This window comes from Vigna unguiculata, chromosome 6, assembly GCF_004118075.2.
Source record: "Vigna unguiculata cultivar IT97K-499-35 chromosome 6, ASM411807v1, whole genome shotgun sequence".
NCBI lineage: Eukaryota > Viridiplantae > Streptophyta > Magnoliopsida > Fabales > Fabaceae > Vigna > Vigna unguiculata.
In genome coordinates this window covers 27,541,649-27,554,620 of record NC_040284.1, presented here as the reverse complement: position 1 = coordinate 27,554,620, position 12,972 = coordinate 27,541,649, and the positions used below count along the sequence as shown (strand labels likewise).

The 12,972-nt window shown below is 32.9% G+C and overlaps 2 protein-coding genes across 2 annotated transcripts; one reads left to right on the top strand and one right to left on the bottom strand.

Moving 5' to 3' along the window:
* Positions 1 to 2,516: 2,516 nt before the first annotated feature.
* LOC114188585 (leucine-rich repeat extensin-like protein 3) lies at positions 2,517 to 3,426 on the bottom strand. The gene has a single exon (XM_028077156.1). The coding sequence runs from the start codon at positions 3,424 to 3,426 to the stop codon at positions 2,785 to 2,787; it is 642 nt and encodes a 213-aa protein (XP_027932957.1). The 3' UTR covers positions 2,517 to 2,784.
* Positions 3,427 to 3,457: 31 nt separating this feature from the next.
* Positions 3,458 to 7,170, top strand: LOC114188584 (uncharacterized transmembrane protein DDB_G0289901-like). Its single transcript, XM_028077155.1, has 4 exons — positions 3,458 to 4,307; positions 4,365 to 5,834; positions 5,919 to 6,437; positions 7,148 to 7,170. Exons 1-4 carry the CDS (start codon positions 3,458 to 3,460, stop codon positions 7,168 to 7,170), a joined length of 2,862 nt encoding a protein of 953 aa, XP_027932956.1.
* Positions 7,171 to 12,972: the final 5,802 nt, after the last annotated feature.

Sequence of the window (12,972 nt, the reverse complement as noted above, 5' to 3'; positions counted from 1 at the left end):
TATTCACCTTCTTCATGTTCCTTCTAGAAGTCAACTTGCTGATATGTTTACTAAGTCCTTACATCCTTCTACTTTCCGGGTTGCTACTTCCAAGTTGGGCCTTTACAATCTTCATGCCTACCTTAAGAAGGGGTGATAAAGATATTATATATCTCCTATTTTTATTTATATTGATAGAGATATCATATATTTGATTCTCTTCTATTATTATCAAATATTCTTTTTTATTTGGTTTTTATTTTTCCCTTTATATGATGGGACATTGGACTCTATATATTGAACAAAGGTTCTAATAAATCAAGAAGCAAGCAAGCTCTCTTTGAGTTATTTTTCACCCAAACGTTTCTAGTGCGTTTTTTGTACGCATTCTTTTTTCTTTCTCTCATTGCTTACACATATCTAACAATTTGCAAATACAAATTGTTTTTGGAGGAGGAAAATTTATGATATTGTTCAGTTGTGATTTGATATTCTAAGATTTGTTTTGAGTTGATGAAATTAAATGTAAATGTTTGTAGATTAAAAACCCATAGTAATCGATTAATGTTTAAATTAGGTTATAACTATTATTGGAAATGTGGTAGATTGAGGTGAATCTCTACTGTTTTTTTTTTGTGTTGTTCTCTGCTGAATATTAAAAATACATTGTGTTGACATTTTAAATATTTTTTTAATATATCTTAAAAGTTAAAATTAGTGGTAATCAGTGTATTATGGAGACTCAGTAGAAAAACACCACCAACAAAACCCAACAGAGAATCCAAATTCAGTATATATATATATATATATATATATATATATATATATATATATATATATATATATATATATATATATATTATAGGTAAATTAAATTTCTAAGTGGTAAAACTTGTTTGAGATTGATATTTTCGATTTTTTTAAGATAATGGTTTTAAAAATGACTTGGTATGTTATTTATGAAATTGAACTTTTTTTTAAGGAAGCACACACATACATACATATATATATATATATATATATATATATATATATATATATATATATATATATATATATATATATAATTCAAAATAAAAGAAACCATACAATACCACTTTTGAATAAAGGAAACCATGAAAATATCACTCCGTAAGCTTGTATGTTGCATTTTTACTTGTTTCTCTCAGTAGAAGTAGTACAGTGTTTGGCAATATTGATTAATTTTTTTAAAATACAATCTAGATTCGTTAAAATAAATTGGATCTATGTAGATATATTTTAATTAAACTAAGTACATTTATATTTTTTAATCCATTTTAAATTGGATTAAATCTATATTGAATCCATTTATCAAGTAGATGAGAGATTGATTTAACATGTTTAACAATTAAGGGTGTGTTTGGAGATAATTTGAGAGAATTGATTCTATTTGATGTGATAAAATTTGATGGAGAAGCCAGAAAGAGTTGTTTATCTTTGATGTGAATTTTCCATCTATAATTGATTTTAGAAATTGATTTTAGGTGCTTCCAAACAACTTAGTAGCATGAATTAATTTTAGGAATTGATTTTGGGTGTTTCTAAAGTGAAACCAAACATACACTAAATCTATTAAAAATTGGTCGAGTTGATTTGACTTTGTACCCAATTAACTTAGTCCTATATTTATTTAACCTGACTTAGCTCGATTTTTGATTTGGATCGACTCAACTCGATTTTTGTCACTTTAAAAGAGGTAATCTTATGTTAAATTGAACTTGTATTTGGGTTGAAATAGACTCGGAAGGTTTTGTGAAGTTTTAAGAGAATTTTTTATTTCTTGATTGATTTAATTTATATAATTGTGATGAAAGGAGAGGTGGAAAAGGTTGTGATTCAACTTTCTTTATTAACATTTGAGAGAAATAAGGTTAGTTTGAATATATACTATTATTATATTAATGTCAATTCATGAGAATTTTAACTTTTAAATTATTTTTATGTTAATTATATATCATAATTTATTTAATAGTTTTTTTATTTTCTGAAAAAGAGAGAGTTGAAACTATAATTAACATTTATCAATTTAGAACCTCTCTAAATTGGGTTAAATGATATCGATATAAAATTTAAACTTTTAATCGAAGTGATCGAATGATGAGCTTAAAATATTAAAAAACAATTGAATAATTTTCTCTCTTTATGTCTACCAAATTGGGTGACTCCTCCTACTCCAAATGATAAACATACAACCAAATAATTATCATGCTCATCCAGACATAAATAATTTGGTAGTACCTATTAATTGCTATAGTTTTAAAAAATCTCAAGGATAATGTCTCCTTTCAAGATTATTGTAGAAATATACTATGATCAATATATGTATAACTTGACCATTCTTTCATGCTTTTTTGTTTAGACTTTGGAAAAAAAGCTATGATCGAAAGCCGCTGTGAATATAATTTTACAATATCAATGCTCCGATTTGGATTTTACCCCATTAATCGAAACGATGATACAGAAAATACTTAAGAAAGTGAAACGAAATAGATAAGGAATTGAATGACAGGTATCACTTCTTGAACAAAGAATTTTACTGAACAACTTTCACCAATAAGATGACAAACAAGATTTCAAGTAGGAAGACGGAAATCCCATACACAACAAGAAGAAAATTGTATAGCATACTTATTAGTTATTGTGTATGGATGTTTATTGATATGTAATAAAATATATATGAAGCGGGCTTTTACGGTGACATCCTTCACTTTTTTAAACACACAAACACAAACCTAAGATATGAAATAAAACATACGATATTGAATGGTCATGCATATTATGTCCTTAATTGCAACTAAAGTTGTTTGCATTATGGCCACATTGCCCCATTACGTGTCTCATACGACTCGTTAAAGCAGAAGGGGTCATATGAGGATATGCAGTCTTGCCATTGCTGCACATGCACCTAGCGGCTTCATCAAGAGAGCGAGCACTAACAAATGTGCAACAAAGTCCCTTTAGACCAGGAAAAGAAGACAATAAGTTAGTGCAAATACGTAAAGTTGTACAACGTGTGGGTTGTGGAGGTGGAGGAGGTGGCGTTACAGGTCGAGTAAGAGGAGGTGGAGGAGGTGAGACACGCGGAGGGGGAGGAGGTGGGGTAACAGGTCGAGGAGGTGGTGGAGGTGAGATGGATGGAGGGGGAGGAGGAGACGTAACAGGTCGATAAGGTGGTGGCGGTGGTGAGATAAACGGAGGGGGAGGAGGCGGCGTAACAGGTCGAGGAGGTGGAGGTGACGGTGGCGGAAGTGACATATATGGAGGAGGAGGTGAAGGTGACACAAGTGGAGGGGGAGGAGGTGGTGTAAAAGGTTGAGGAGGTGGAGGTGGAGGTGGAGGTGAGACAGGTGGAGGGGGAGGAGGTGAAGTAATAGGTGGTGGAGGAGGAGGAGGCGAGGGTAAAACAGGTAGGGGTGGAGGTGTCATAATAGGAAGAGGTGGTGGTGGTGAAGGTGAAATGGGTGGTGGAATAGGAGGTAAGGATGGTGGTGACATAGGAGGCGATATTGACGGTGACTCTAGAGGCGGAGATATTGGTGATGAGTCTGGAGATAACAATGGAGGTAATGTTGAGGGTGACAATAGTGGTGGTGAGATAGGAGGTAACGATGGTGGTGAGTTAGGAGGTGATAATGGTGGTGACTTTAAAGGTGGCGACAACGGTGGTGAAATAGGAGGAAATAATGATGGTGAGTCAGGAGCTGATATTGGCGGTGACTCAAAAGGTGAAAATAATGGTGGTGAGACAGGAGGTGATAATGGTGTTGACTCTAAAGGTGGCAATATTGGCTGTGAGATTGATGGTGACAATGGAGGTAAGGTATCTGAGGGCGAAAATAATGGAGGTGAGATAGGCGGTAACGATGGTGATAAGTTAGGAGGCAATAATGGTGGTGAGTTTGGAGGTGATTGTGGTGGTGACCCTACAGGTGGTAATGTTGGTAGTGAAATCGGTGGTGACAATGGAGGTAATGTTGAGGGCGACAATGGTGGTGAGATAGGAGGTAATGATGGTGATAAGTCAGGAGGTGATAATGGTGGTGACTCTAGAGGGGGCAATAACAGTGGTGATAATGGTGGTGAGACGGGAGGTGATAATGGTGTTAACTCTAGAGGTGCCAATGCTGGTTGTGAGATCGGTGGTGGGAATGGAGGTAAGATATCTGAGGGCGAAAATAATGGAGGTGAGATAGGAGGTAACAAGGGTGATAAGTTAGTAGGCGATAATGGTGGTGAGTTGGGAGGTGATTGTGGTGGTGACTCTAGAGGCGGTAATGTTGGTAGTGAGATTGGTGGTGACAATGGAGGTAATGTTAAGGGCGACAATGGTGGTGAGATATGAGGTAATGATGGTGATAAGTCAGGAGGTGATAATGGTGATGACTCTAGAGGTGGCAATAACAATGGTGATAATGGTGGTGAGATTGGAGGTGATAATGGTGTTAACTCTAGAGGTGCCAATGTTGGTTGTGAGATCGGTGGTGGGAAGGGAGGCAAGATATCTGAGGGCGAAAATAATGGAGGTGAGATAGGAGGTAACAAGGGTGATAAGTTAGGAGGCGATAATGGTGGTGAGTTGGGAGGTGATTGTGGTGGTGACTCTAGAGGTGGTAATGATGGTAATGAGATCGGTGGTGACAATGGAGGTAATGTTGAGGGCGACAATGATGGTGGTGAGGTAGGAGGTAATGATGGTGATAAGTCAGGAGGTGATAATGGTGATGACTCTAGAGGTGGCAATAACAGTGGTGATAATGGTGGTGAGACGGGAGGTGATAATGGTGTTAACTCTAGAGGTGCCAATGTTGGTTGTGATATCGGTGGTGGGAATGGAGGTAAGATATCTGAGGGCGAAAATAATGGAGGTGAGATAGGAGTTAACAAGGGTGATAAGTTAGGAGGCGATAATGGTGGTGAGTTGGGAGGTGATTGTGGTGGTGACTCTAGAGGTGGTAATGATGGTAGTGAGATCGGTGGTGACAATGGAGGTAATGTTGAGGGCGACAATAATGGTGGTGAGATAGGAGATAACGACGGTGATAAGTCAGGAGGTGATAATGGTGATGACTCTAGAGGTGGTAATAACAGTGGTGATAACGGTGGTGAGACGGGAGGTGATAATGGTGTTAACTCTAGAGGTGCCAATGTTGGTTGTGATATCGGTGGTGGGAATGGAGGTAAGATACTTGAGGGCGAAAATAATGGAGGTGAGATAGGAGGTAACAAGGGTGATAAGTTAGGAGGTGATAATGGTGGTGAGTTGGGAGGTGATTGTGGCGGTGACTCTAGAGGTGGTAATGTTGGTAGTGAGATTGGTGGTGACAATGGAGGTAACATTGAGGGCGACAATAATGGTGGTGAGATAGGAGATAACGACGGTGATAAGTCAGGAGGTGATAATGGTGACGACTCTAGAGGTGGCAATGACGGTGGTAAGATAGGAGGTGATAATGGTTGTGAGTTGAAAGGTGATATTGGGGGTGACTCTAGAGGTGACAACATTGGTGGTGAGGTCGGAGGTGACAACGGAGGTAGCGTTGAGGGTGGCAATAATGGTGGTGAGTCTGAAGGTAATAATGGTGGTGAGTCTAGAGGTGACAATAATGGTGGTGAGATAGGAAGTGACAATGGAGGCAACATTGAGGGCGATAACAATGGTGGTATGGTAGGTGGTATATCAGAAGGTGACTTTAGGGGTGGCAAAAGTGGAGAGATAGGAGCTGACGATGGAGGTGATGTTGAGGGTGACAATAATGGTGGTGAGATAGGAGGTGACGATGGAGGCAATGTTGAGGGCGATAACAATGGTGGTGTGATAGGTGGTATATCAGGAGGTGACTCTAAGGGTGGCAAAAGTGGATAGATAGGAGGTGACAATGGAGGTAACGTTGAGGGTGACAATAGTGATGGTGAGATAGGAGGTAACGATGGTGGTAAGTCAGGAGGTGATAATGGTGGTAGGACAGGAGGTAACAATGGTGATGTATCAGGAGGTGATAATGGTGGTGACTTTAGAGGTGGGATAAAAGGTGACAATAGGGGTGAGACCGGAGGAGATAATGGGGGCAACGTTGATGGTGACAATGATGGTGTTGAGATTGGAGATAATGATGTTGGTGGTGGTGGTGGTGTTGTGATTGGAGGAGGTGGTGGTAGTGGTTTAGTAAGAGGTGGAGGTGGTGGTCGTCTAACAGGAGGTGGAGGTGGTGGTCGTCTAACAGGAGGTGGTGGTGGTGGTCGTCTAACAGGAGGTGGTGGTCGTCTAACAGGTGGTGGTGGTGGTGGTCGTCTAACAGGAGGTGGTGGTCGTCTAACAGGTGGTGGTGGTGGTCGTCGTCTAATAGGAGGTGGTGGTGGTGGTCGTCTAACAGGAGGTGGTGGTCGTCTAATAGGAGGTGGAGGTGGTCGTCTTCTAATACGAGGTGGTGGTGGTGGTGGTGATCTAGTAGGAGGTGGTGGTGGTGGTGGTCTAATAAGAGGTGGTCGTGGTGTCTTAGGATATAGTGGAAATTTAATTGGAGAGATGTGAGATTGTGGGAGTGTTATTGGAAGGGAATCGTTGTTTGAGCTAACCATGGGAAAGAAAAGGAGGGAGAGGGTAAGGAGAAGGGCAACGGGTGCCACCACACCCTTTGAAGCCATTTTCCTTCCTATTTTTTCCTATGGCTTTAACATGTGAACAAGTGTTGATTTTTTTACAGCTGAACATTGCAAGAGATTTTATAGGCCATGGGGGTGTGTGTATTTCCTTTTGTGTTTACTTTTTTGCGTAGAGTAAATAAAAATTAAAGAGGGTTGAATCTTTGGGCATAAATAGGTAGGTAGAATCTTTAAAGTTTGGAAAAAAACCATATATGCCCTAAATATCTAATTTCCTGTTAGGCGTAAGTGGTATAACAATGCAAATGGCTTCATCATGTTTGTGTTTGTTCTCTTTTCTTTTCTTTTGTTTGCAACATTGTTGTTGCCTTTCATTGATTATATTTTAGTTAGCTGAAATATTATTTTAGAGCATATAAATGGCATGATAATAAGTTATGGGTGTATTTGGGTTCACAAATTACCAAATAAACATGATTTACATGACAGTCTTTTAGTAAGTATATACTGTGAAACTTAAGTTTGGCCAAACAACTATATTATTCAGAATCGCATTCAGCATTGGACTAATTAAGATTATTTTGTGTAAATTTATATGGAGAAATAGGTTATGTTCTAAAATATTTTCTAAAACTTAAAAAAATTACATATAGATTCAATGCCCGAAAATAATATTGAATTCATATAATTAAAAAATGTACTCATTAAACTTTAAATTTACAGTATAGAATGAGTTTTAAATTGAAATATAATTTTAAAAGTAAATAAGTATTTTTCAATTCTTAATCTAAATTAAAAAATTGCTTAGTATTGTATTCAATTTTTTAAAATTTTATAGCTTTATTTGAGATACTCATATTACTTAAAAAAAATTAAATTTGTTTGTAATATATTATTAAATTGTGTATCAATTTTCCATGGTTTCAATAGAGAAAAATGTTGACATAAAATTTCAAAAAATAACCCATAAATTGAAGTCTATATAAAAACAATAAACATTAATTTAATGTCTCGCTACGACGTCGGATGTTCAAGAAACATTAAATTTTATTTTGTGTTAATGAAAAAGAAAAACCAACTTTTATATATTTTCTATAGAAGACTTTTATAATACTTTGTTTTCGAACCACGTAAAGTTACGAAAAGGTTATGCTGCTTAGATTCAAACTTTAACCTAGATATAACACTTAAATATTTATATTGGAAATTGATGCCTGGCAATGTCATGATTATGATAATATATGCCATATTTCAAATATTATTATACATTCTTGTAAACTTTGAAGATAAATGGAATTTTTAGAATGACCTTAAAACATTAGAACTTTAACTTCTTTTTCTATTTTGTATCTTTATATGATAAATTTAAATGTTTACGAGTTAAACACATTATTTATCTTTAAACTATTATAAAATATGTATACTATTTTTAAAGTTATTAAACACATATACTAAATACTTTAAATTATAAAGTATTTAGTATATGTATTTTATGAAAATAATGTAGACCTCTTTCTCAACAAATAATATATCAAAAGTGTTTTTAATATTACAAATATAATTTTTTATGAGTTTTAGAAACGAAAACATATTTAATTCAATTATTATTCACATTATTCCCAAAAGTAAGATATTCTTTTTTCCGTCATAAAGAATGAATACTATTTAACTAGTATATAAACTGTAAATAACTTTTAATTAGGGTAATTACATTAATTCACTTGAATTTAACCTACACATTTCTTATTACAAAATTGACTTCACACAAACACATTTTTTTTTACTTTATAATTTTCTTACTTTATAACAAATATATAACTAAAGAAGATTTATTTTTTTTTTAAACAAGAGCAAGTTTATTAATATTGGTCGATGACATATATAATTATCTATTTTTATAAAAAAAAATTACTTTTAATGTAGAAAATATGAAATAGATTTAAAATACTACAGTAAAATTAAAATACTTGCTATGAGGGGATACATTATAATTGTTAAATGTATGTATTCCATGAATATATATTAATGAAAGTATTAGACTTGCCTGCGACGGCAATTGCATTTAAATTACGTTTTGTTGACCTTCCATAATTTATGTTATTATGCCAAACCCTAACATGCTAACGCATGTTTTTACTGAATAATGTTTGACTACATATTTTATTTAATGCAATTTTATTAATGTATTTTTAATAAAATTAAAATTTAATGCTCTCAATATATAACATGTTGTTAACATATATCTACTTTATTTTATTTTATTATTAATAGATAGCTCACCTTTTTAATATTTAGAAAAATAAGTTAATAAAATAATTATAACTATAACAATTTTAAATATATTTTAATAAAATGTATTATTTTTCCAGTTATTTAAAATTAAAATTATATTAACTATTATCAAGCCTGGTTAATCATTATCAATTTTGTAGAATAAAATTGAATAGATTTAATCCAAGAGTATTATTATACTGTAATAGTAATAATAATAATAATAATAATAATAATAATAATAATAATAATAATAATAATAATAATAATAATGTAAACATTAGGAATGTCAAAAAAATTCATACATGCAAGTATATGGATAAAACTCGTAACAGATTGAAAATAGATATTATAAATAGATATCCGTGGATAACGGGTACGAGTATTTTTTATACCTGAATATTAACATAGCGATACAGGTATCATAGTATCCGTATCCGTGGATATCCGTATCCGCTATACTCCAATCTAAATTTAAAAATGAAAAAAAAAACATGATTAAAATATTAACGCATTGATTTTGAATGAATTATTTTTTTTATCAATTGGTTTTAAAAAATCTCTATTTCTTTATAAATTGTCATTCAACATTATTTAAATGGATAATTTGCACTTATTTCAAATTTATGAATGTTATACATTATATTTTTATTTGAATTTATAGTTAAAATATGTTGTTAAATATTAAATATTTCTTTTATAGATCTCGTAGGTATCCGTGATATTAAAAAATATACAGGTACTCACATAACGGATACCCATATAGATATAAATACGGATACGAAACAGATATTTATCTAACTGATAAGATACAACAGGATGAAAACCAGAAACAAGTTGCGGCGAGTAGTTGAAAAAGTATAAGTTAGGTGCATTGTTTTTTATCCTACTATTCATATGCTTTATTAAATTTTACTCTTTGATTGGTTTAACGTCACATTAGTTGAATAAATTTGAGATATCTCTATCTATTTTCAAAATCATATCCTTCACAGTTTGAATTAATTATTTTGAAAAAAAACATTTTTATACTACCCTTATTGAAACCTAAACACAACAAACTACTATCATCCAATTTGTATTCATCAATTGTGGCTCACTTTCCCTGGATCATCACAATTATAATCTCTTACAAATCCACATTTCTATGTATATAAGCCAATTTAATTGTATACCAAAAAGTGTTAACTTAAACCTCTGTTAGGTTCATGAAGCCTTTTGGATAATGTAAATAACAAAGAGAAAAAAAAAATCTCATCATCTCACAATTTATTTTATGGAATACATCTATGACAACGTGATATGACAAGACAACAAAATTGTAATTATTTTAGATGATTAGAAAAAGTTAGAGAAAATAAATTTTAAAAGATAGAATTATGAATGAAACACATACTTTATTTATGAACTTTCTATGATTTATTCTTTTAAAACTTATCCTTTAAAAACTCATATATATTAGTGGGATGAATGTTTGTAACATATCTGAAGAGGCAAAACTACATGTGAAAAACATGGGTTTTTTACATTTTTATTTATTTATTTTCTTTTATTTTGACTTATTTTAATATATAATTCGGGAATTTTTATTATTTATGGATCAAAGACGTAAACTGGACTAGACTTTATAATTTAAATGGACATGAGGTCCAAATCACTTTTACTTATTGATTATAGCTTCCTGCACTCCAACAATTACTAGCCGCATCCTCCATAATACTTTGAAAAGTCTTAAACACCCTTCATCATTGCACCACGCCACGCTACCATTGTCACTACTTTTACCACTACCATTGTAAAGGAAGATGAAGAGATGGAGAACATTGCACAGGAAGAACAAGAGAGAAAAATGTAGAAAAAAAAAGAAAAAACTCATTGCAGATAGTTTTTTCCGGAACATATTTAAAGTGTTTCGAAACACTTTCTGGAACATGTTTCATGTATGGGTGATCTTGAAAATTAATTCCAAAAAAGAATTCTATGAGTTCTGAAAAGTTATTTTTGAAAATTTTATTTCTAAACATATTTCATATATTTCAGAAATCAAATTTTGGAAATTTTGTTTTGAAAAAATCATTCCAAAGATGTTGATCTAAAAATTCTGAAAATAGTTGTTTCAAAAACTTTCTGTAATCCGGAAGTCACTTTTTTAGAGAGCAAAATGGTCATTTTGAAAGTTTTATTGGGTGCACCAAGAAATTGTGGAGGTGCAAGAAGTAAAATCCTTACTTATTATTCAATTATTTCATTCCGACAATATTGATTTGAAAATTGGCGTCTTCTCTTCTCCCTTCTCCCTGCACCTCCAAGAAATCTTCTGTACCCCCAAAATTTATGTTTATGCCTTTATTTAATATACTGTGAGAATGGGTGAAAGTGGCTACGGACGCAGTAAATTTCATTTACTGCGTCAACGTCCCTGCACCCCCCAAAACGTTATTATACGTTACTATTTAGTATTCTTCTACTCTGTTTCTTCTCCATCATCCAGCTTTCATTAAAATTTTTGCTCAGTTTCATTGTGGTTTGTGTGGTTCGTGGTCGTGAGAGCTGTATGGGAAATGGAATACCGAATTAGTTTCATAACGTTTTGAAACGGATTCTGTATTGCGTTTCAAAAAAATTTGCAATTTTTTTTATGAAACGGAATACAGAATCCGTTTCAAAACGTTATGAAACGGATTCTGTATTCCGTTTCATAAAAAAAAATGTTTTAAAACGAATTCTGTATTCCGTTTCAAAAAAATTTGCAATTTTTTTATGAAACGGAATACAGAATCCGTTTCAAAACGTTATGAAACGGATTTTGTATTCCGTTTCATAAAAAAATTGTTTTGAAACGGATTCTGTATTCCGTTTCAAAAAAATTTGCAATTTTTTTTATGAAACGGAATACAAAATCCGTTTCAAAACGTTATGAAACGGATTCTGTATTCCGTTTCATAAAAAAAATTGTTTTGAAACGGATTTTGTATTCCATTTCAAAAGAATTTGCAATTTTTTTTATGAAACGGAATACAGAATCCGTTTCATAACGTTTTGAAACGGATTCTGTATTCCGTTTCATAAAAAAAATTGCAAATTTTTTTGAAACGGAATACAGAATCCGTTTCAAAACGTTATGAAACGGATTCTGTATTCCGTTTCATAAAAAAATTGCAAATTTTTTTCTGAAACGGAATACAGAATCCGTTTCATAACGTTTTGAAACGGTTTCTGTATTCCATTTCCTATAAATTATCATTTTTGCACCCATTACAAAATTATATATATATATATATATATATATATATATATATATATATATATATATATATATATATATATATGTTTATTACTCATGTTCGTAGGTGGTTGTGGGGATGTTGTAAGTCAAGAATACATTTGTTTTTGGTGTTTTTGGTGTATCTAGCCCTCTTATCAGGTAGTGTCTTCTTTCTCCTTTATATCACTCTAAGTATTTTTTTTTTTTTCATTTCACACTCCAACACTCACTCCTTAATTACATTAATTACGTAAACGAATCTCACACTCTAAAAAACCAAGAAAACCACCAAAATGGATTCCATTTCACCTTCCTCCCACACGGATTACACAATCTGTTTTGCTAAAAGTTAAAAAAATGAAACGGAATGTGTCTTCCGTCTCCCAAATCTCTCTCTCCCATGGCCCATCAATCATGCACACACCTCACTCTTCCCTTAGGCTGTGTTCCTTTACCAATTCAAATTCAATCATTAATACTCTTCTCTCCACCTGTCCAACCACTTTAAAACACGCTCCACCTCTCCAACCAGTTTAAAACAAGCTAAAACGGGTTTCAAAAAAACCAAAAAAAACACCAAACGGAATACATATTCCGTTTCAGCACGAAAAACATAAACACGAAACGGATTCCACAATCCGTTTTGTTAAAAAAAAAATAAAAACGGATTTGGAATTCCGTTTCAGCTCTGTGCGAAACGGATTCCACGTTCCGTTTCATTGAAAAGAAAAAACAGAAACGGATTTGGAATTTCGTTCTTTTATCTAATTTAAAGTTTAATTATCATTTAGTTTTATTTATTTTTATAATTACATTTATTTTTCAAAAAGTTATTT